The sequence below is a fragment of the Drosophila simulans genome, chromosome 3L (assembly GCF_016746395.2).
Source record: "Drosophila simulans strain w501 chromosome 3L, Prin_Dsim_3.1, whole genome shotgun sequence".
NCBI classification, from domain to species: domain Eukaryota; kingdom Metazoa; phylum Arthropoda; class Insecta; order Diptera; family Drosophilidae; genus Drosophila; species Drosophila simulans.
In genome coordinates this window covers 21,167,246-21,191,063 of record NC_052522.2, presented here as the reverse complement: position 1 = coordinate 21,191,063, position 23,818 = coordinate 21,167,246, and the positions used below count along the sequence as shown (strand labels likewise).

General features: G+C 41.1%; 6 protein-coding genes and 1 long non-coding RNA gene across 9 annotated transcripts; 4 read left to right on the top strand and 3 right to left on the bottom strand.

The window, feature by feature from the left end:
• The first annotated feature begins 1,833 nt into the window (after positions 1–1,833).
• On the top strand, positions 1,834–2,792 carry LOC27208952. Its single transcript, XR_001601112.3, has 2 exons — positions 1,834–2,349; positions 2,404–2,792. It is a non-coding gene; the product is annotated as an uncharacterized LOC27208952 (long non-coding RNA).
• Positions 2,793–2,876: 84 nt separating this feature from the next.
• LOC6739668 (ER membrane protein complex subunit 10) lies at positions 2,877–4,168 on the bottom strand. The gene is made up of 4 exons (XM_016174371.3): positions 4,011–4,168; positions 3,786–3,953; positions 3,160–3,543; positions 2,877–3,101 (listed from the first exon to the last, which is right to left on the bottom strand). The coding sequence occupies exons 1-4, from the start codon at positions 4,068–4,070 to the stop codon at positions 3,030–3,032; spliced, it is 684 nt and encodes a 227-aa protein (XP_016032862.1). The 5' UTR covers positions 4,071–4,168; the 3' UTR covers positions 2,877–3,029.
• A 1,039-nt stretch (positions 4,169–5,207) lies between these two features.
• LOC6739025 (structural maintenance of chromosomes protein 5) lies at positions 5,208–9,654 on the bottom strand. Its single transcript, XM_002085784.4, has 16 exons — positions 9,317–9,654; positions 8,874–9,246; positions 8,632–8,810; positions 8,261–8,507; positions 8,105–8,203; positions 7,752–8,039; positions 7,596–7,697; positions 7,335–7,543; positions 7,112–7,275; positions 6,704–7,033; positions 6,433–6,650; positions 6,151–6,375; positions 5,859–6,083; positions 5,636–5,793; positions 5,462–5,579; positions 5,208–5,401 (listed from the first exon to the last, which is right to left on the bottom strand). Exons 1-16 carry the CDS (start codon positions 9,388–9,390, stop codon positions 5,306–5,308), a joined length of 3,105 nt encoding a protein of 1,034 aa, XP_002085820.1. The 5' UTR covers positions 9,391–9,654; the 3' UTR covers positions 5,208–5,305.
• A 177-nt stretch (positions 9,655–9,831) lies between these two features.
• LOC6739024 (growth arrest and DNA damage-inducible proteins-interacting protein 1) lies at positions 9,832–10,735 on the top strand. The gene has a single exon (XM_002085783.4). It carries the CDS (start codon positions 9,925–9,927, stop codon positions 10,621–10,623), a length of 699 nt encoding a protein of 232 aa, XP_002085819.2. The 5' UTR covers positions 9,832–9,924; the 3' UTR covers positions 10,624–10,735.
• Positions 10,736–11,061: 326 nt separating this feature from the next.
• LOC6739023 lies at positions 11,062–13,423 on the bottom strand. The gene is made up of 9 exons (XM_002085782.4): positions 13,045–13,423; positions 12,823–12,986; positions 12,586–12,765; positions 12,412–12,527; positions 12,260–12,353; positions 12,021–12,197; positions 11,667–11,956; positions 11,466–11,611; positions 11,062–11,404 (listed from the first exon to the last, which is right to left on the bottom strand). Exons 1-9 carry the CDS (start codon positions 13,331–13,333, stop codon positions 11,121–11,123), a joined length of 1,740 nt encoding a protein of 579 aa, XP_002085818.1. The 5' UTR covers positions 13,334–13,423; the 3' UTR covers positions 11,062–11,120.
• Positions 13,424–13,475: 52 nt separating this feature from the next.
• LOC6739022 (neuropeptides capa receptor) lies at positions 13,476–19,895 on the top strand. 3 transcript variants are annotated; one of them, XM_016169110.3, is made up of 11 exons: positions 13,476–14,192; positions 16,648–17,055; positions 17,359–17,509; positions 17,573–17,663; positions 17,723–17,922; positions 18,172–18,345; positions 18,402–18,476; positions 18,540–18,684; positions 18,739–18,898; positions 18,973–19,074; positions 19,558–19,895. In XM_016169110.3, exons 2-11 carry the CDS (start codon positions 16,843–16,845, stop codon positions 19,681–19,683), a joined length of 1,437 nt encoding a protein of 478 aa, XP_016032860.1. In that variant the 5' UTR covers positions 13,476–14,192; positions 16,648–16,842; the 3' UTR covers positions 19,684–19,895. The 3 variants fall into 3 exon arrangements, 2 of the variants coding, with proteins under 2 accessions (XP_016032860.1, XP_016032861.1); XR_006541696.1 differs by having other exon boundaries at positions 18,756–18,898; positions 19,558–19,696; XM_016169111.3 differs by lacking the exons at positions 18,739–18,898; positions 18,973–19,074; positions 19,558–19,895 and having other exon boundaries at positions 18,535–18,667.
• Positions 19,896–21,062: 1,167 nt separating this feature from the next.
• On the top strand, positions 21,063–23,372 carry LOC6739021 (putative uncharacterized protein DDB_G0268364). Its single transcript, XM_002085780.4, has 3 exons — positions 21,063–22,585; positions 22,906–23,095; positions 23,153–23,372. The coding sequence occupies exons 1-3, from the start codon at positions 21,092–21,094 to the stop codon at positions 23,185–23,187; spliced, it is 1,719 nt and encodes a 572-aa protein (XP_002085816.1). The 5' UTR covers positions 21,063–21,091; the 3' UTR covers positions 23,188–23,372.
• Positions 23,373–23,818: the final 446 nt, after the last annotated feature.

Below are 23,818 nucleotides of genomic sequence, written 5' to 3'. Positions count from 1 at the left end.
GTTTAAGCCCTTCACCCTAAACTAGACAAATACCCACCATATCGTCTATCTGTTCGAACTAATTGGGGGTGTAATAGCGCTATTAACCGCTCCGAGTGACAACACCCCTCATTCGCTCGTTTTAAATTCGAATGTGGGCCAAAGGTAACACGTTAAGCGAACCACTTGGGTAATTGAATGCGGCAGACCGACCCGCAACCCTCTCGGCGCCGTGGGGGTGGCTAATTTAAACAAATCGAAAAATGTATATTTTAATGACCGGGCCGGTTGAGTCGGTGTGCCAACACTTGACAAGTGCACCGGGATATGCACATAGCACTTATTAGGACACACTACATACATTGTATATAATTAGGGGTATCGGCCATGTGGACGTTTTTCACTCCAAACTTGTTAACGTTGCCCGGCGAGGAAATGCGAAGAGTGACAGATTGCATGGCATTGCGAGAATTTTGACAGATGGCCCTTCCCGACTCCGCTTTTTGATCTGACAATTTGTGGGCTCGAATTTGAAAGTGTTTTGTTATCCTTCAGTGCGCCTTGTTTGCCAAATAGGTAATTTAAATTTAAACGAAAAGGGGTGACGGATTAAGATGCTTAAAAAGAGTACCCATCACAATGCAGTCGATGTCAATATTACTGTCACAATATTTGGGATTATTCAGATGACGCACTCTTCGGTGTGAGGACTGTAAAAACTGAAACCTTTTTAAACTTAATCCCATCAGATTGAAAATTGAACTTTTGGGAAGAATATTAGTTAGGAAATGGCTCTTTAAAATACAGGGAAAAAACATTATGCCTGCTTCTCAATAAAAGTCTTTACTACAAAAACAGTTATTTGATATCATAGTAACTTTTTAAAAACCTTATACGTTATGCAAATTATTAGGTTTAGCTTAGGTTTAATATACTTTACAGTTTAGCACGACAGTAATCATATTCAGTTAGAAACCCCTTGAATAAGCAATAATTTTGAAATAGAATATATGGAAAGTATAATAAAAATGGAACTGAATAAAAATAGGAAGGAAGTATTTTAAATCAAGAAAGATGGTTAGACTAACTTTACTTTACTGAAACTAATGAAAACTAATGATTCTTAAATGGTAATTCACAAATGGCCAAAACTGTATCATTTGACCGCAGAAAGTGCGAACTGTGTCCCATTGAGTAAATGCCAGATACTATTGTTCAAGTCCTCGAAATAATCAAAATCATAACATCCCTAGGCGTAAATTATGGGTTACCACATGTTGGCTCGCCTCGTCGGTAAAAAACAAGCCCACGGGCTATTCGTTTTTTACGCCATCGGAGGAGGCGTTCCTGGTCCACGGAGAAATTTGGGTATTGGCAAATTGTCACGTAGCCCTCGCCGCCCTTGCCACGGAGAAAACCTGGAGAAAATTGTTTTCAGCCAGTGCTGGGGGTTCCCCCAGCAGAACTTCCCCGGCAAGGCGCCACGAATTGTAATTACAAATTCGAACTGCAACCACTCGGCACGCATCGCACTCCAGTCAATTTCGGGGTGGTCCGTGGTTAAGCGAGCGTGTAATTCACGATTCTCGACGGATAGCCCGTCACTTGTGGTAAAAAGGCATTTAATTACGGTTTGCACTTTCAGTTGGATTAATTCGTCTAAACTAAGTATGGCATCGGAGCTCATTTGCTATTTTAAAAGTGGTAATGGACATTATATATGCATACAATTCTCAAACGATTGTTAAAACAATGGCCAAATAGCTTGAAAACTCCTCTTCGAATAACCTTTATAAAACCAAGGATATAGATATCATAATTTACTTTTATTTTTTCTGAAACCCCAAACGGAAAACAAAGCAGGCGGATATTTTAAATTCAGTCTTGATTATCAGAGAACTTCACAGAAATATTTAGTTTGAGACAATCCAACGTCAAAGGTTGTCGTGTGATCCATTAAAATCGTACGAATAAAATATAAAAAAGTAACATTAACAAGAAATAAAATCAAAATCGAATCAAAAAGCAGAAAAAAAATTAACTATAATTTAAAACCACAAAGTTGGCCTACATTTGGATCAATCGTGATCAGCTTTACTTTCCTATAATGTTGTTCATATACCCAAACTCGAAGGAGTTTCACATTAAGAAGAGCAGCAGACGCGGAATAATTCGTTCGAACCCCATGAAATTCATTTTACAAATGCATTTCTTGCAGTTCGAAAATCTTTCTCCGCCAGGTGTTGATTTTTGAAATGTGAAGCTCATTCGATTTTGAATATATAAGCAACATTCCTTGATATGTAAGAGCAACGAAGTGCGTCGAAGAAGCTGGATTTATTCTATTGATTCCATAAATCCTGAAATACGGTTTGTATAGATTTTCATACCTTGATCACAAATTTAAGCGATACTAATTTGCAGGGTTTATTAATCAGGACGTTCAAATCACATGACAGATATACATTCAATACATCTAAAAAGTGGCTTGCTTGCCATGCAACAGTCTTATATGGAGAAGATCCGGAACTTGCGGTCTTATGGTGGTCCCTACACAAACTCGAAGAACTTGAAACCTTAATATAAGAAGCAGAGAACACACCGGGTTTGATTTCTAAGAAGTTGCGCCTAGCCGACTTTGATTATACGCTGTGAACGGAATGAACACAGCCGAAAACCAGGAAAAATAAATCGGCATCATCTCAGAAAAATAATCAACAAAATCCCGAAATTCTAAACGTCCAATTATCAAATTCCTTGAAAGTATATGCATACCAGGCTTTCAATTAATAAAGTATAATTTTAAAAAGCAATGTGAATCGAATATCAGGAGAAAATCCTAATAAAAAAATTTATACCAGATCTCAAAACACTATGCCAACTCTTAAAAAATCCTCTAGAATCATTATTTCTGTGTATATTTAATTTAAAATGGCTCATCAATCGATTTTTATTTTACACAATCTTTAATTGCTAAAACCAAAATTGTCTAGGAATTGTAATTAGGAAATGCTAACAAACAAAAGAATACACCACATCATTCAGTTAACCTATTTTGCACCGTCCTGGTTGGTGGCTCCTGAAATGAAGACCAACAGAACTACCGGAACGATGTACATCCACTAAAAATAAAAAAAGAATTTGTAATAAAGGGTTTCAGGCCAAAGTATTTGTACTTACGTATTTGGCGAAGAAGCCGCGGTTATCCCGAACCTCCCCGCGCTCCCTGGCCTCACGCTCACGCTCCACTTTCTGAATAAAGCCAGCAGTATCCGGCACGGGGGCCAGTTCAGCGTGGCGGATGAGGACATCGGTGCTGAATTGCGTTTCCACCAGCTTGTTCACGTCTTCCTGGGTGCACTCTACAGTGGCCGGGGCCGTGTCCTGGGACACAGTGATGCCGGTTACGTATCCGGAGGGATCGAGCGACACCCAAAGCACGTCATTCAGCTGGGCTTGCAGCAGGCGACAGGCCTTGTTGGAAGTGATGAACTGCGCCTTAGCTCCATTTGAATACACCACCGTGGCCTTCAAGCGGTAGAACTCGTTTCCAAGGGCCAGTTTCTGAAAAAGTTCAAAGGGGTTATTACTATGTATTTGCATACTTATTTTAGGATTACGTTTAACAGGAAGGCTAAAAACAGGCTATATAATTGAATGCATTTCTACACTTATAGAATACAATACCTAGCCACCTCATTCTCTTGTAACCATCCCATAATATGCACTATGTACACCACTCTTGGATGGTGAAAAGTGGTGAACATTTCCCTACCGGCGTGCCCATGAGCCCGAACTAATATTACCTTCAGCAAGTCCAGATCGGCAGTGCTCAGATCTGGTTGCTCCACATTGGCCAGTCCAGAGTTGAGACTGGGAATAGTCACATTCCCGCGGAAGGAGAAGCTTTCCGAGTTGGCGGCCAGCGAGTGCTGGAGCTCCACTGTAATCCAGCTGTCATGCTCCAGGAATCCCTGGGAAAACGTTGGTTTAGCCACGTTAATTGCAGTACGCATGGGTTTAACACTTACCCAGCTGCTGGACACCAGACCCAGCACGAAAATTAGCACAAATCCCTCCTTTGAATACATGTTGCCCTGCAAAACGCTCAATTTTAATTTTAATTTGTCAATTGTATGAGGGTTGCGAATAGAGTGACCGCGCTTTGCAAAAACACCGTAAGCTCCTAGAAAAAATACCAAAATATACTACGAGTAAGTTGGGGTACTCCGCTCTCTCTCAACAAGCGGCTGAACTGATACCATCTGTCCCCGGAATCGAACTTAAGGGATTACCTCTACAATTTATATGTGTAATACTAGCTAAAATCATATTTTCAAACTGAACATTTTTTCTTGGAACCAAAGTGCAATCTTGTAATTCTGCGATTTCAAAGGAAATATTCTAAACTTGTACTTTCCCCTTTTTTGAAACTCACCATTCTGCTCGTTTCAATCATATTAAATATCTGTGCACTTCTCGATCTCGAGTACTTAACAGTTTTTGAAATAGAAACTAGGAACTTTTTTTAACTATTAAATATATTTGTCAGTTTAACATTTTTAATCTTCACATGAACGTCGAACCTGTGGTTTTTACTCTCATTATGTTGGGACTTAGTAGGCCAGTAGAAGATTTATAAATATGGCTATATAGCAATAACTGCTGATCTAAAAAATCCCAACCATAATGGGGGCACACACGGATTGCGATCGAACCCCGACTTCTTTGGAGCTGATAAAAAACTAACAATCGATCTGAAGTTAACCTGAACTTTTATAGTTTGCGTCGAGGGATCAGTTTTGAACTCAATGTAGGTGTGACGTAATGGAGTATTCATATGTGGACATAATTTGCTTAATATTAACCCTTTAAAGAAATGATTTGCATTAAATTGCATATATACAAGAGTAAATATTAATATATTATTTAGCATGACAAAATAGTTCAACCAATTATGGACACCTATCTTTATTTATTTTAAAAACATATGTACAAAAGTACATAAAAGTATTCGCATTGTAGTGTTAAAATTATTTCACATATGAAATAAGATATAGGTGCTGTTGTAGGGTTTTAAATCGAGGACAAATTGAAATCTGATAAAACAAATCGTCAGGCATCATTGCCTTTGGACTTGTTTACCGGCTTACAGATTTTATTCCGATTAGGTCGACAGTTTGAAAAGGAGTCCCCACAAGGTTGGACATTCGACAAAATGCAATAGATATGTTTTGTAGTGTTTAATATTAAAAAGAAGTAATTTTTTTTAACACTGTTTCAGTTAGTCAAAATATAAATAATAAATCCTGATGACCCAAAGTGCCTAAGTCATCGGGAATTGCATGCCATGGCGAACAGTTTTTGAGTTGTGAACAATGGAAACACAGAGATGTTCGTTGTAGTTCAGGTCTCGAAGCAACTACAAAGAAGATTCCAAGCGGTTAACTAAATATTTATATGAATAAGCTTTTATATTCACCTTAGGCGTTACAAATAAATACTGAGCCGAGCCATGCTTGGTGGCTTCTTTGAGGAGCAAGTCGAATATGTGACGTTCATTTGTAGCGTCCATGCCTTGATTTATTTCGTCGACACACCTAAAAATGTAGAATTATAAATCTGGCGTCAGTTTGCAGCTGGGTTCCGCAATTACCTGAATGGCACATGAGTGACATGTTGCAAGGACAATGAGTATATGGCGATGGAGACTGCGCGTTCGCCACCAGATTGAATAAACTTGTCCAGCGGCTGCAACTGGAGACCTCTCCGGAACTGGACCATTATCTGAATTCCATATGAGTCAAAGTCATACTAGAAATAGTAAAGTAAAATGCATTTCAAGTAAAGTGTTTATGTACAATAGTTTATGTTCTCACTTTGTCGGTTTTGGATAACACAACTTCTCCCACGTATTCAATGGACTCCATAAATTCGCTGAACTTGGTACTGATTGTTTCTACCAAGCTATTAAGTTTGGGCTCCCATTTGTCGTATAAATTGGACATGCCAGACTCGATGCTCTTTGCTTGGTTAACAGATTCTTGAATTCCTTCCTCCAGTTCTTTGACTTCATTTTGCAGTTGTTGATAGCTGCTGATGGCCTGCATATTTCAATATGGAAGATTATTAGATAAGTCAGCTTCAGTTCACTATTTTTTAGTGCTTCACCTCGGAGTTTACACTTTTCATACACTCCAATCGTGCCTGAAAGTCATGAATTGCCTCTCGTAGTTCGGGCAAATCTATATTTTCCAGCTCCATAAATTCCTTCTTAAAAGGAAATTTGCTACTGGTTGGAATTTCTCCGTCACACAGGCCCTGGATAGCGCTCTTTCGTTTGTTAACGTCGCTAATTTGATTTTCTAAGCCCTGCAGCAACTGTTGGAAGTCTCTCTGCAAGTAAAAAAAATCCTATAAATAAATTTCTTAAGTGCACTTATATTTCCTTACGGTTGCTGCTTTACTCTGTTCCTCGCTTTCCTTGAGGGCTTCAATTTGACTCTCATGTTGCAGCATATAAATGGATACCTTTGTTTGGGCCGCATTCTTTTCATTTATAAGTCGTTCTATAGCTTTCAAGCAGGAGCACAACTCCGCATCAGCATCGATTACTTTTTTCAAGTCTTTATGCAAACTATTACAAAAATTGGTTTGAAGACAGTCTAGCGCTGAAAACACAGTTTATAATGGCGGAATATTTAGTGCACTACGAAATACTTACAATCGCTATTGCGCAGGGCTTCCAGCTTCTTCTGGAGCGTTTCAATTTCGATTTTCAAGCCATTAAAATGGGCTATTTTTTGGTCAAGCTTTCGTCTCTTCTCTTGCTCATCGTGTGCAACAGCTTGCAATCGTTCAAATTCATTGTCGGTCTGGGTTATTGCGTTTTTAATGCTGTCGCTTTCTTTCACTGCTTCGGAGCACTGTTTCATCACCAGGGCCAGTTGTTGTGAGTCCACTGTAATAAGTTGGTTCTTCGCTCGAATGCTACTTTCAGTAAGAATAGTGTCCGACCGATAGCGGGATGCAGTCACAACGAACTTCTTGCTGCCTGAAATGCACATTACGGAATTCAAAATCAGAATTTATACATTTGCGAAGCGAAGCCGAAGAAGAAAAGTATACACACCGCCGAAATAAACTCGGATAGCTTTTGGAATGGATGAAGTGTAATTGCCCACAGCTTCTGTTCCAATTGGTATATTATGAATGGAGTAGGAAGCGCACAGCTTGTTTATTAGTGGTATTGGTCCCGTAACAAGATCCACGAGGTATGACCGAAATCCAAAAGAGCTGAAAAAGTGTTTAAAACTAGGTATTGGACTAGTATTGGACAACTGACAAGTGCATACCGCAGATCTTCGATCGGAATTTTGGGACTGTGCGCGAGTCTATCGGATGATGCGCAGTATATAACGTTGACTCCCAATTTTTGCTTCACACACAACTCGTTGATCAGATCCGACATATCCCCCTTGTCCTCACACGCAAATGCAAATAAATCACGCTGCGCCACAACGTTTTCCAGATACTTTGCATCCTCATGATTTTGTACTGTAAGCTATGATAGTTTCAATATTAGAATGGTAATGGCTTCATTTTGAAAAGCTCACCTCAAGTATCATTGGGTCATAAACGTTCGATTTGTACCTTTGCTTATTTTGAGCCAACCAGTTCATGGCCACAACCAAATTCGGATTTTTCGCTCTTATTTCCTAAAATTTAAGATAGCGTCAAGTTGAGCCTTCATTATTTTAGTAAGAACTTACATTAATCTTTTGCATTTTGACGTTTCTCAACCGCTCTATTTTAAGTTTATACGCAGTAATTTCAGGAATCATTTCATCATTCAGTTTTTGCTCCAGTTGTCTCCGTCTGTTGTACTGCTCCATTGCTTTCCCGCGGACCGCTGCGCACGATTCCTTGGCCCTTTCAAGTTCCGAAACGATCTGAGGCCTGCTCTTATTTAGGGTTTCAAGCTCGTAAATTTTATTTTCCACCAACTGCTTTAGGTTATCACACTCTGTGGCCGTTTTTTGTGATTTTTTAATGTTTTGCTGTGTGATAGAATGTAAGATTAAGAATTTTTTACATGTTCGATATATTCAACAAGGAAACCAACCTCCAGTTCATATTTTTTTTGGTAAATTCCTTGCTTCAAAGAGTCCATTTTACCATCAATTGCCGCCTTCTGCGCTTCAGCTCTTTCTAATAAGCGTGTCTAGAAAAAATTCACTTAGTTTTAAAAAATATATTTAAAAACACTACCACCCATTACCTTTTCCAATAAGTTCTCTCTGAGTGACACTTTTTCGTTCTCAATTTGTTGTTGGGCTTGAACAAATTTGTCATGTTGGTGCTTCAATTTGTCGCTGTGAGTTTTTGCGTTTTTCACTTGAGTTTTCATTTCTGCGGCCTTGGCTTCTCCAGCCTGAGTCTCAACCCACAATTTCTTCGCACTGTATACTTGCAGCTTTTGCTTGACATCTTCGCGTTCTTTATACTGGGCCACAGTCATTTGTAAGCTATTCAATTGATATTAAGATTATTAGGTCTTTTAAGAGCCGCAGTAAAATTATATACTTTATCTACACATTTCGTTACATTTTACTTAGTGAATAAAAATAAGCTTGGGCAACTATATCTTACTGTTCCAATCGTTTTTGCTTCTTAACCAGATCACTTTTCTCTTTTTCCCGATTAGCATGGACATTCGCCTGTTCTGTGCGCATTTGCTTTAGACGATTGAAGCTGTTAGTCAGCTCATCGTCACACACGGAGGACATTGTGTTGAGCAAAAGCTCTTGAGGATTCATCTTGGAGAAGTCCTGAAACAGTTCGTTTACAATAAATAGGTGTGTAATTTATTATTTTCCAGCATAACCGCATACCTGAACCCGATCCTGCGGGAGGAACTGACACAAATTGCTGACTTGTATGTTAAAGGATGATACGGCGGCCAGAAAGTTTTTCTTGGAGGTGTCCTTGTCGTTCACAGAGAAGGTAGACGAGCCATTTGAGTTTATTATGCGCCGAAAGGTCTCCGTGGTGTTGGGCGTGCGTCCATACACACGGACAATTATGGTGGCCGAGGATTTGTTGCTCTGTATGTAGTCGGCAACGCTGGCGGAGCGATCAAGGAGAATCGGTTCCCCTCCCAGGCCCAAAATGATGGCCGACACGATGGTGGACTTGCCACTGCCATTGGGACCGGTCAGGACGTTTAGGTAGTGCTTCGGATGGAATGTGATCTCGCTGTAGGATCTGTTGTTGGAAATAATCAAATTGCGAAATTGTTAATTCCGATTTGCGCCTTTGATGGAAATAAACCTACACGAAATCTTTGCAGTACACGGAGTGTATGCGCCCCGCCAATTGCTTGGAACTCAAGGCACGATCCCCCGCCATGTCGAGGCGTAGGCTTTTAGCCGAGCAAATTCTTGGTTTAACTTAAGTAAAACGAGTTGTTTTAAATGCAATTCCGCGCGTTCAAGAATTAAGATTCGCATTAGGGCATATGTGCACGTCACATTGTTGTCGATAACGATTGGTATATTAGGGGTACACTAGTGCGCCGCACATATATGTAATCTAAGTCAATTTCTTCTTATAATTTGAGCTGACAACATAAATATGATAGTTTCACGCCTCGGAAATCTATTTTCGGAATAAAAACTGACTAGTAAATCGGCAGTTACAAATCGTGCAACCAATAATTACAAATTGATAGAAAGGAAAATAAAATAGCTAGAGCTTGAGCTGGGATGCAGCCAGACTGTCACCACAATTAATATATGTAAATTACTTACCTTTCGGACGGGGCCTAAAAAATAGCTGAATTTAGCTCCGAAAGACTTTAGTTGCCAGTACTGGTGTCATCGCTATCGATTTTCTCTCATCTCTATTGGAAATTAATAAACTATTTTGCTTAGACAATTCAAAATGAATGTAGGCAAGGTAAGCGTTGTGACCAGACTTCCTGCCCTCCGCTCGTGCGCCCAGTACTCGAGCGCTGCGAAAGCAGAACTGCCGGCGTCCTTGGTCGGCGACGAGGATGTGGAACCAACATATCCCCAGATGGTGGACAGATCCGGCCTGCAACCACAACACAAAAATGTGCTCCTGAACAAATTGCCATACCAGGAGCCTCACTCCTGGATTCATTTGACCGAGAAGTACCAGAGACAGGCATTCGGGCGGTATGGCGCCCAGAGCAATGTGAATCCCAAAATTTGCTTCGATTCCCACGGAGAGAAAGACAGCAGGCAGGTTATGCAACTAGAAACACTCCTAAAAATGCTGGAGAAGAACCGCTCGCAGAAGGCGGAGGAGCTGGCACGGATCAATGCCCGGGAAGAGGACATTGCCAAGAAGATGGAGAAGTTGACACAGTGGAAGGCGGACCTGCACGCGAAGATCGCCAAGCGGGAGGCGGATGCAGCGGCAGCCATACAACGCAAGGAACGCCTGGTGGAGGAGGTGCGCCGACACTTCGGGTTCAAGGTAGATACACGCGACGACCGCTTTAAGGAAATGCTGGAGCAAAAAGAGAAGGAGGACAAGCGGAAGCAGAAGGAGGCCAAGCGAAAGGCCAAGGAGGAGAAGATGATGGCCAAGCTGGTAGAGAAAGCATCAGCGTAATATTTGTAGTATCAAAACCATCGATTTAAGCGAAGAACTGTTGTTTGTTGCACTCTAAAATAAAAACACATCAAAAAAGAAGTGCACTTATTATCTGTACTCCGTTAAAATATTTTAAAGTGTTGCAAATGCCATGATTTTATCATATTTTTCATAAATTCAGAAAAAAAGTTGCTTAAACTAGTGAAAAGTAAGCCCGATGCATGTGTAAAAGGGTAGATATATACATTTTTTTGAACAGGATCACTAGCCGAGTCTATCTAGCCATGTCTATTCGTTCATATGATGATCGAGATCTCGGGAACTAAAGGAGCTAGCAAGTTGATATTAAGAATGCAAATTTCAAATACGCAGGGGTATATTCATGTACTTGTGTATAGGTCTCTAATAGACGAAACGGTCGACTACATACATTCAACTTGTTTTTACACCAGACTATTATAATTGCACTGAGAATTTATTAATCAATATTTTTGGCAATAAAAAAATATAAAGCTCTAATCGCTATGGCGCACGGACAGGGAACTATACACGGATTTTTCGCTTTCGCGCCGGCTATTCGCAAAAATACTCTGCTTCTTCACGATGAATTCCTCCTCATTGCAGTGTATACAAGCAGTCAAGAAGTTATGGATATTCTTTTCTTTCAATTCCTTGGCAATTTTCAGTGCCATATCTAGAGCCTCACTGGTTCGCTCGACTTTGTGGAGTGCAGCATTCGCTTTTATTATCAGTAGGTAGCAGAGAAACTGCCAAATGTAGCTATTGCATTTTTTTGCCTCTAAAAAGATAGATAGATAGATATTTCCAACGTTCAATAGTATATGACTTATGGACGAAACCTTCAATAGACTTGCGGGCACTAAAGCAGCATTCGTCAAACCTGTGTGATTTAAGATGAATCTCTGCCATTTGGTGAAGTAGGTAGGACTTCTCTATAGGGTACTGTGCGAAATTCATCCGGTTCTCGAATCGGTTTCCCATTAGACTGAAAACAAAACAAAAAAGATTAAAATATCATTTTTATCCCGAGTGCGAGCTACCGTGATTTTGTCAAGGCAGGATCTACTGTTTCCGAGCCTTGGTGCGTAGTGCGATCCCCAAATACGAAGTGTTTCACCTCCTTTGACTTGTCCATTGGAAAGCGGAGCAATCGAAGCAGTGCGTTCTTCTCCGCATAGCGAAAGTTCTTCGGAAGCGTGTACTGATCTACGTAGGCTAGCGCCAAAATATTGTATACCTCGTTGATGAATTCGAATTTCCAGGGCATAATCCTGTTGGTTTTTTTCACCACGTAATCTCCCATAACTTCCTCCACGTAACTGGTCAGTTTCTGAAAGCATTAACCATTTAACCAATATCATTTTACTCTGTTCGAATGCATTCAAAATTCTTACTGTTAGACTCTTGGTTTTTCGAAGGTACCGAATACTACGCAGTGCAGAAATCATGTTTCGTCTTGTTTGGTACTGAACTCGAAAAAGATATTCCTGGCGAAATTTATCCATCAACTTCTTGTTCGTGAACTTTTGGTATCGGATATTGTACATGGGGCTACGGGCTTCCAGAATTTTCTGAAATTAACAATTAGGGACAATTTTGGTACTCATAATTCGGGTTCACCACTCAAACCCACCAGAAAGGTTTTGATCTCCTCATATTTCTTCATAGAAAGCGTTTGTAAGTACTCAGTGGAGTTTTTACACTGATTCAAGAGGAGGTTTGGATTTCTAAGACAAATGTACGTATGGTATAAACAAAGTATTAAAGTTTCACAAATGGGTTTACTTTCGAACGTGCTTGAGAAATATGACATCATGCCAAGACCTGTCTATGAACATCTGGTTAAACACGTCGAAAGCACGACTTCGCCTCGCAATTTCCAAGGGGGAAAGCATTTCTTCCTAGTAAGACAGCCTTTAAAAGTAAAGGTAATTTTGCAAATTGGCCAATAATACCCACTTCGATTTCGGGAATGCTCTGAACATCGCATTTCTCCTGTTCCTTCAGAATTTTCCAAAGCGGCCTGGTATCGGGCTTGTACTTATTCTGTACCTCCTTCAAGTGCACTATGAGTTTCTCTTTGTCCGATATGTACTGAGTCATCGAAGGGCCACAGGCATCTTCAATGTTCTCGTCCACCTGGAAGCAGCCCAGAAATCAGGAGGAACCCCAACACAACCCCAAACACCATCGTACCACCACCAGGCGCTGCTCGAACATTTTGGTTTTGTTTCCAGTAAAGAGGCGGGTATTGTCGTGGAGCTCGGCCTTGGCGTTCTCAAGCCGATTTAGTTCGTACAGTGCATCGCAGACCTCCAGATTAATAGGCGCATCAGAGCGTTGCAAGTTTTTCAATAGTCCTGTGGCCGAAATCGATCTACTTAATGCAGGCTTTCAAGAGGACCGAACTAAGCTTACGTTTTGCCTCCAAACTGTCCTTAAGTGCTCCATCTGCCTGGGCGTTCTTCCTTTTGCTCTGGCTTCGCCGATACAGAGTCGTGAAATCTGCAGGTCCGAGCTTAAGGGCTTTGTCGAAGTAGTACATGCCCAGGTTCTCCCTGCGCCGGCGACTGTAATAGGTTCCCCAGTCCTTGTAGATGCCCTGCTCTATCTCCGGGCTCCAGTCCATCTTGAGCCATATGGGTACGGCTGCTTCTACGCCCTGCGCCTGCGGAACTAACGAGCCCGGCGGTATAATAGAAGTCATTTTAATATTTTTTTTTTATTTTGTTGTTTTTTCAACGAACAATTGAAGCAAACTGAATCTTTTTTCAGCTCATGTTCAAAGACTTTTACTGAAATGGGGCTTTGATTTCGAGACCAATCTATTATAAAGCCAATGAAATTGAATGGGACTTCATAATTAATGGATTGGGCAAACAATGTTTAAACCTTTGGTATCTAGACAACAGGCACATGGCCGAAACTCGAGTGCCTTGTAGCATGTAGTACAGTGGGGAAAGCTGCATCCTTATTAGATTCACATGATTCCCAAGCACTTCGGTTTGCCCCAAAGCCACAAGTACAGCCGAAATTAGTACCCACATGCAGTTACGCTGGCGAGCCCGGAATATCGAGATGTTCGGCTTCAACGCCTGCGCACTCACCTGCCGAGACTCCCTACTCCCGAAAGTGGGCAGGACATCTGGACATGCAGCCAGTTGCTTTCCACCTGTCATCGCCCAAGCATCCAGCGCGACAATGTCGGTAGTTCGTTGCTAACTGAGATATGTGCGCTAATTACGAAAATGCGAGTTGAGACTCGAAATCAATTAACAAGTGTTGGATCGAAGGGATTTGGAAGCTCTACAGGTGCAAGTGGAAAATAGTTGTTACGATTTCACTCAGTTTTCGATTTTAGAAAAGAGCCTTTTCTTGGCACATTTACGCGGAATAATATTTGAGAAAAGTTGAGAAAATATTAATGACACTAATTAGTGATAAGATAAAAGACCATTGTTGCCATGATAAGGAAATCACTGAAGAGAGTAAACTAATGATACCCATTTGAATGGTTAACGAGGAGAGATGAATCCTAATTGGGCAACGGCAAATCTCATAAAAAGGTAATTCGAAATATTTTTACAAAACACTGCACTATACTTTTTACTTAACCATCATGTGTTACTTAAGTAACTCCCAAGTGTATTTTAATTAAGTGTATTTTTTAATTAATATTAATATTTCTCGGATTTATTGGTTAGTTTTAAAAACATGCTCTCATTTATTAATTTTTTAGAATAGTTTTATTCTACGAAAATAGGAATACAAAATGTCCATTTCTATAATATCCACTGGGAAAATATATATTTATACATGTAAATATTTGTGTATGCAGCGATAAAAGCTTTCGTAATCGAGAACTACATACTTGTGTGTATAATTTCCCATAGTTTGCCGAACTTTGGCATGCGGTTCTTAATGTCGAGCAGTTCTTTTAGTTAATTAAGATGGGAAATCTGCGATGGGCTTGGTTTCAAGAGTTACGTTGCCCCTCCCACAAAGCCTTGAATAATAGAACACTTCTTCACTTATTCAACTCCATCTGCACTCAATAAATTTAATAAAAGCAAGTGGCTCGGGACAAAATACCATGAAAACTCCCAGATGTCCATACATAATTATATTCAACTTGAGGCGACACTTGACTTCTGTTGCACACACATGAATATATGTGCCATCTTGTGGCTTTCGGCACCCAAGTAATTAGCAACACGTGGCCTGGCACTTCGTTCTGGGGTCCCCGGAGGGGCTTGGTCACCGCCTAAGTGTCCCTAATGACCAGATGCTGGACTGGATTGGATGGCATGGGGGAGCTCCTGGCTCTCCTGGGTCCGAGTAGGCAGATAACTGATTTAGTGGTTTTCTGGTTACCGAACTGCTCGCGAGCTGGGAGGCTGCTCCAAATGATGATTATGATGATTATTACTATCTTTAGACAGTCGCTCCTCAAGTTGGCCTCCTAATTACACGTGTGCCTTCCTGTTTGCGCATTTCGTCAAATTAAATTCACGACTGAGCACACTTAGTTGAAAGTTTGCAAGTGCGTAAAATTCTATAGTTCGCTTCGCTAGGCCAAAATGTCTCGATGTGCCGAGTCGAGTTTGGCTCGGCGACATGTTCGTAATAATGATGAATCTGTGGCCAACAGCCATGCAAACTTTTCTGGTTGCGAGTATTCGCATTTGTGAGTAATCCATTGTTAGCCCCATTCAAACTGGCTTAATAAATCCGGCCAAGATGCTGCTGCCGACACCGGCAACCACAATATAACTAAATACCTGTGGGCATGCCACTTCAAATTTAATTCTGCCTAAGTTCTAATACTTAAGGCTTTAAGGTTGTGGGTGGCTTCTAAAGATTAGTTATTAATAGAGCATTGCACATGAATTTCCAGATGCTCAGCTAATTGCTTGACTAATCAGCGCACACAATGAACTGATAGCAATTAAGTAGTACATCGCTCGAAGTACACAAGAATGAATTTAATGGGGTGTGTGCCAGGTGATAAGAAGGCATCTGTTCATTCAAACAATGACCCATGTTTAATTCAGGCTTCTTAAATTATTTTAAAGTGCCTGCCTATGCGAGGTAATGAAACCTTTGGGGGGAGTCCTTCACCTTCTCCCCGAGTTGATAATTTATGCTTGTTGACATTTCAATTTAAGTTAAGAAGATTTTCGGGCGCCGGGGACATAATTATTTAAATTTCCCACACAGGCCTTGAAAAGAGAAAGCGCTTATTGTTTCTCCAACAAGAACCAAACGAACTTTAATGTTACAACATATAAAATACAACAATTAGTGCACTATTCCTATTTCATATAGTAAAGGTTAACAGAGGAAATGTTTAACTTGAACTTCGAAAACTTTCGAATTCCGTAGTGTTTGTTTCGTTTGTTTAACATCTGATCTACTTATCTACTACTAATTAAAGATTAAATTTTTTTTGTTTCTGACGTAAACAAAAAAACCAAGAGAACGCCGTAGTCGAGTTCCACGACTATCAGATACCTCATTCTCAGGCGGTGGGATTGCGAAGTAGAAATTTTAAAATTGACAATTCAAATTGTAAAATCAAAAGCAATCAAAACCATTGTTAAAATTGTGTTTGGGACAGCATTTAGAGACGTCTTTAAGACGTTCTAAAATAAATTGTCACAGATTGCCACTTCAACTTGCATTGTTAATCACAACTTCCTAGCTTTCATACGGACAGACATACGGACATTTCCAGACCGATGCGGCTGGTGATCCTGATCAACTCTAAGAATACTTTATGATAAACTCTTCCTTCTAACTGTTACATGCTGTTTAACGAATCTAGCATACCCTTCTGCCCTAGGAGTTTCGGGTCTAATTACTCATTCTGCGGCATGAACATGCCATATCTATATATTTAACTTGGCCACATATATATTATAAGTGTACATGGTGTTTATACATACATATATATATATATGCCCGTGTGTATGTGTCTATTTACAATTTAGCCTAAACCATGCCTTCTTATCTTTTTAGCGGTAGACTGCGGACAGTAATCTGTGGCCATCTAAAAGATACAGTGGCTGTATTATACGATAGCGCATCGCGGATTTTTCGCTATCCATAAAAATTCAAACGGCAATTGTCGTGTGCCATGTGCTATTCCAAGTTCAGCGGCGGCCGTTAAGAATTTTACACGAAATAAACAAAAACATTTAGTTGCGGGCTAAAATGAATTCATCGACCGATCCGACATTTTCGGAATTGAACACAAGTTTCACAAATACCACCGATCTATTCGCCACCAGTGTTAGTTTGGATACAACATCCCATGGATTTGAGGAGGAGGACCACTATGCCTGCGGCACCTTTAATTGCTCTCCAAAAGAGTTTGTGGCCTTTGTGCTCGGCCCACAGACCTTACCACTTTACAAGGCAATTTTGGTAAGTCTACTGGAAGTGGTTTGATTTTTACCAGTTTTACTCGTAGTCAAAGCTTAAAAAAAAAAAATAACTTTTTTTATTGTCAGTTGTAATACATACTGAATAGTCAACAAATATCATTCTTCGTCGAAGATATTAATATTAAAACTTTTATACAGCTTTTTATACTTGTGCATAACTAGGCTGAATACACATGGATATTTGTGAATCGTTCCGCAATTTGCTTGCTTAAATCTAAGAGTTCAAATTGCAAAATGCTTGGTCTTGAAAAGCGATCATTCTGTTTGTTTAAACCTTTTCCAGATAACAATTATATTTGGAGGCATATTTATAACCGGGGTCGTTGGTAATCTCTTAGTGTGCATTGTGATTATTCGCCACTCGGCAATGCACACGGCGACCAATTACTATCTCTTCAGCCTAGCTGTTTCAGATCTGCTGTACCTACTATTTGGTAGGTTAACTGATTAAATAAGAAAATATAGTTAACTGATTATGGTGTTTTAAACAAAACTAGGATTACCAACGGAAGTGTTTCTGTACTGGCATCAGTATCCGGATCTCTTCGGCATGCCATTCTGCAAAATACGCGCATTTATCTCAGAGGCGTTAGTATAACTACTTTTGACTGCATTTTTAGCCATTTATAATACCAGCTGTATTTCAGATGCACCTATGTGTCCGTCTTTACCATCGTCGCATTCTCCATGGAGAGATTCCTGGCCATTTGCCATCCATTGCACCTGTATGCTATGGTTGGCTTCAAGCGCGCCATTCGGATAATAACAGCTCTGTGGATTGCCAGTTTCATAAGCGCCATTCCATTTGGACTGCTCTCGGATATTCAATACCTCAACTACCCATTAGGTATGAAACTATTTACATCATAAGTTCCCTCGTGGTACAAAAAGGGTGCTATGCACTCCAGTCAACTGCTCACATGCAGCAGATTGCTGAAACCTTATAAATCAATTGAAATGGGTGGTTAAGTTTGGACTTTGGTTTTGGAAGCGACCTGAACTACACCCCCAACAGTCATGAATGGCCGAACTATACTCTTTAAATTAAATCTGAATAACATAAACACGTATGAATAACATTCGTTACGCTTTTCAGATGACTCCCGCATTGAGGAGTCAGCATTCTGTTCCATGTCGCCCAAGATTGTTAACGAATATCCCGTGTTCGAAGTATCCTTTTGCATATTCTTTGTCATTCCGATGATACTCATTATTTTGCTCTACGGACGAATGGGAGCCAAGATTCGATCTCGAACGAACCAAAAATTGGGCAAGTACCTGGCTTCTATTGACTCCAAAAGATCCGACTTCAGGGATGTATTCCAGGTGTTCAACCAGGCACCAACAACAGGGAAACGAGAAACTCCCAAATGAGAAAGAAGACGGTTATTCGCATGTTGGGTGAGCTTTTCCCGATCAATCCCAATCGAATCCATCAATAACGTCCCCATTTAATCAGTATAGCCGCTGTGGTGATCACGTTTTTCGTGTGCTGGTTCCCGTTTCACCTGCAAAGACTCATATTCCTGTATGCCAAGAACATGGAGAACTATTTGGACATAAACGAGGCACTCTTCTCGATTGCGGGATTTGCATACTACGTTTCATGGTAAGTGCACCCAAATTCTGCTAACTGATTTATCTGATTTAAGTGGTTTGACAGCACTGTAAACCCAATAGTGTACAGTGTGATGTCACGTCGCTACAGGGTTGCGTTCAGGGAACTCCTCTGCGGAAAAGCCGTGGGCGCCTATTACAACAGTGGATTCGCGAGGGATCACTCCAGTTTCCGGGAGAGCTCCGCCTACGACCGCGTTCATTCTGTAAGTTATTAAGTTATTGTGAGCACATTTTAAGCCAACCTAATTTGGTTATTCTAACTCAAATTACCCCGTAGGTTCACGTCAGAGCCAGCCGGCACCCAAATAAGTTCGAAACGGACTCCCCATCTGCGAATAGGGTGCTGATAAAGAAAACCTACAGTCTCCCGCTACCAAAAGTAATTAAATAGACCAATAGCATAATTACTCATTGAAGTATGCATAGTGTGCTAGAGTATGGTATAGTAGTACATTAGCATAAATCTAGTTATTACAGATGCACAGATTCTTTTGAACCGGAAATCCCAGAGTTATTTTCAAACTTTTCCGTGTCGCCGGACTCTCGGAGCGCAAAGATACCTGGGCGAATAAATCAAATTAAAAAGTTATTTCACTCTGCGTCAATTTGTGTATCCTTGTAATTCCCAATGCTGAAGTTGCTTAGTATTCCGGCTCCATCCCCGCTTAGCTTGATTTCGCTTTGTTTACACGAATACCCATGGGAACATAACTTTTCCTTACATTGCATGTCCAACGAATTAAAGTGCTCGTATGTGATTGTTTGGGTTCGAGAAATAGTGAAATACAGGGCGAATAAATGCTACATTATTTTCCAACTGCTTGTATTCTATGTATATTAACTTTGAACCTTGCACTTCCAGAATGCGGACTCCACGGTCCTGAGCACCACGGACATTGTCATCGTTCTGGAAAACAGCCACAAAGTTTGCGAGGAGCCCAAAGTTGAGAACGATATTTGGATCGAGAACGAGGAGACTTGTATTTAAGCACTAGGCCATTTCAACATTTGTAGTTTAAGCCAAAGACGTCGAGCACAACCTTTTGTAGAACTAATTTAAGAGCTAAGGATTGTGTATTGGGGATTTAGTGACATGACTGGGAGTCTGTCTAAATTCAAATGTGTCTGCACAGAGGAGATTTAATTATTTCCACCACATCTCATAATATTACTAAATAAACCAACTGAGTTTTATTGCTATCGAGTAGTTGTATTAATTGTGTTTGGTCCTCATGAATGTGTAATTATATATGAAATGGTAATCAGTGGGGAAAGAAACGTTGCACAAACTTACTGGCCACAAAAGAATCTGAGATATTTGAAACTTTATGGAATAACAGGGCTTTTATGAATGAATACATTAACGAACGATTACAGTTTCGAGCCATTTGCATAACAATGATCCAAATTATCGTTTTCATGGCTTGTTCTCTCGAAAAAGCAGTGCCAAATTGACGACAAAAGCGAAAGTTGTACCCATTATCCCAGTATCTATAATTAAAAACATTTTCACTTTTACATGAGGTAAATAACCCTGCATTCACAAATCTCAGCCATCCAGCCATCTGGCATTCTGTATAAGCAAATTAATCTCTGAAGTTTGAGGAACTCCGAACCAATTACGCATAAGTCTCCAAAAGATCTTATCTCCGATTTACTTTCACCTGCACTCAAGATAGCCAAATTAAAGAGTATACCTGGCCAATAGTTCTGTCGCATCTGGAGCGATGTCACGGTTCCCCGAGGCTCGAGTGCTCCATCTCCGAGTCGCGACGAGTGCGATATGATCTCTCGGAGATCTCTCGGTGGTCACCACATCCACATCCAAATCCACATCGACATCCACATCCACATCTCCTCTGTGGCAGCAGTGGCAGCATCTCAAAACTGGTTTAGTGGCCATTCCGACACTCCGAATTCCAGCACAGCTGGTTCAGAAACGTTCCATTTGCCACTCAGTTGCTTTCCAACCGACGACACCGCCGAAATTCAAGAAGAAAGTAATCGGATGGATGTGGATGCTCGAGACCCTCGATTGATTAACGGTGCTGCGGCGTTGGAACAACAGGCTCTAGAAAATGTACCCATCTAAAGCTGATATGGCGAACCAAGTCGGTTTTAAATAGATATACATAGATAGCTGCATCTGGGCCCAGAGACGAGGCCACCACATTGTATTTGGCTGCAGTGCCGCGAGGCGTTCCATTTTTATTTAAACGACTGGCCGGATAACAAAGAAAGTGAGATCAAGTCTGCGCGATCGTGGATCGTCGAATGGAAAAGAAGCTTCGCATGTGTGCGTGGTTAATTCGAAAGAAACTTTTTTGCTTTTGGCCGCGGAACTGACAAATGTCAAATACCAATAGACCGTCGTGGAACGAAGACGAGCTTTAAAAATGACTCAGCGTCCGCTTAAGTTGGCCCCCATTTTGGAGGCCCTAGTTCTGATAGTGGTCCTAATCGACCAAGTGCAGTGCGGTGAGAATGATATGAGACAAGTGCGCATAAGGCAGTTTCTGAGTGAGCCCCAGCCCCTGGCCCAGCACCATTTCAACCACAATCGGCCGCCGGGTCCCGGACTACTGCCCCGGATAAGATCGCGATCGGATAACCTGGCCATGCTTTCTGGTGGCCCCAACAAGTTCCTGCGATCCCCGCAACCTGCCACCGCGCAGCACATCATGCGTCGCGAGCAGTTCGGGAACTTTCCTCCGACCGACCAGCTCAGGAGGTACCAGTTCGACCAGAGTCATCAGGGCAGATTCGCCCACGTGAAGGACGCTCCGGTGCTGGATGTGGGCAAAAACCAGTTCCCGCCCCAGTATGTCTCCGAGCAGTACATCCAGAACTTCAAGTCCTCGCCGCGCTTCAATGGCAATGTGATCATGAAGGACCACAAGCCAGTGTACGCACCCATCCAACAGCACGCGATTCCCGTCCAGGCCTCCCAGTACCTGCACTATCCTAAGCTCTTCGGACAGCAGGGATCTCCCAGTTTCAGCGTGGTGCCTTCCCAGCAAACTCTTCTCCAAAACAGCCAGTTCCCCCAGGATCCAAATAGCTATTCCGTCTACGAGGACACCGATATTCCTGCGAAGCAGGATATCAACCAGGCGGTAAACTTTCGCCAGGCTGTGCCACCAGCAAAGGAGTCCAGGGAGGCGCAGGACTACCTGCAATTCATGAGCACCAACGAGTATTTCCTTCCCAAGAGGGATCCTGACTTCAAGAAACTGGACGCCGAGCGGGACCAGCAGAAGCTACTCCACCAATATCCACAGCAATACAGTCAGCAGCAGCAACAGCAGCAGCTGTATCAGCAGCAACAGCAGCAGCATCAGCAACCGCAGCAACCGCAGCACCAGCAGCCGCAGCATCATCAAGAGCTGCAGCAACGTGTTCCCTACAAAACTGCTGGCCTAGACAACTCAGTCTCCTCCAGTTACAATGAGCCCATACAAGTGTCCGACTTGTTCTACCAGCAAGATCCCGCTCCTGCGAATTCCGCAGTTGTTCGCGGCAGTTACCAGGCAGGTCAGGATGTCTTCGTTGTCAAGTCCGACGGCAACAAAGCCGTCAAGCATGTGGTCTCCACTCCCATGGCGGTCCAGACCACCACTCAATCGCCGTCGAAGAGCCAGCACTTCGCCAAGAGCCACAAGAGCTTTACCCCGGAGCCCCTGCGATTCGAGTTCACCGAGCAGGATGCCATTAGGGGGTCCATGAAGTACACCCAAGCCCCGCAAGCCAATCAGTACTACTACGAAACCGTGGCCCAAGCTCCCCGCGAGCCCGCGAAATCTCCTGCCCCGAAGATCGAACTCAGCAAGCCCATCAAGGAATACTCTGATGACCCAGAGGATAGTGCTGACACTGAAAGTGGAAAGCAGGTTGGTTTTGTTTCTCAATAAATGTAAAAACCGCAAGTAGCTTATTTAAGCAAGAGATTTGTTGACCAAAAAGTAGCCCCAAAACCAAGCACTTCCAATCTTTTTAATCGATTTAGGGAGTACCTAATTTCCATCAAATCGTTTAATGGTTTAGAAAAAGTACTCTTCTTTGAAAAAATAAACTTTAAACAACAGTAGAATCAGGTCCAGCTACAAAGATTCTACGACTCATCAAATACCAGTAACAGTATTCCTAATAAGATCAAATAATTTTTTTCTGTGAATTTAGACATTTTTAATTTTAAATTTAAACATTTCAGCAAGAGGTTCCAAAGGTGCCCACTGTGACGAGTTCAGCTACTCCTGACGATCCAAAGGACACGGAGAGCTACTGCGAGAAGATATGCGCTAATGTGTACGATGAAAACGATGAAATAATCTGTGGATCCGACGGATACATGTACACGGGCGAAACCCAACTGCAGTGCTATTCGTCATGCCTCAATATAAGTAAGAGCTTCACACCCTATATATGTATATATTTTAAACAAACATGTTTTATTCCAGGTGTGACGATTAAGAGTAAAGGATCTTGCTCTTAAATTAAAATAAAATAAAAAACTATTTGTTTTAATTTAATTTATTCTAGCGCTTACAATATACAAAAATTTAGTATAGTACACAGATAAATTTATGACACTGGAAATGGTAAAATGTAGGGTTTTGTAAAAAGTGAATTTGATTTGTTGTTCACGTATAAAAATATCGTGCACTTATAGCTTTCCTATTTATTAAAGTGATAACTTATAAACTATTAGTGCATGTATATTTAAGTTCTATATTTGTATGTATCTCAAATATCATTCAGAGAAGTTAGTTATAATAAATAAATTAACGAATTGACAGAAAAGCTTATCGAAAATCATATTTATATAAATCACTAAAATAAGAGACTATCTGGGCTTTTTGCCTTACGGGCAAAACCGAAGAGGCAGGTGTATCTTCTTGCTAAATAAGGGATACCTATATAAGGGTTTGAAATTAATTAAGACTTTGTTAGGTGTTATTTTTACTGCTCCTATTGGTAATATGTCTAAAAAGCGTTGACTATATTTTAAGCGGCGCTTATATGGCAGGAGAAGTAAATTTAAAACAGTGGCTTAATGCTTAAAGGGTATATAGTATTCTTAACAATGTTATAACTCATTTGAAAAGTAACGGTCTACTGTCCAA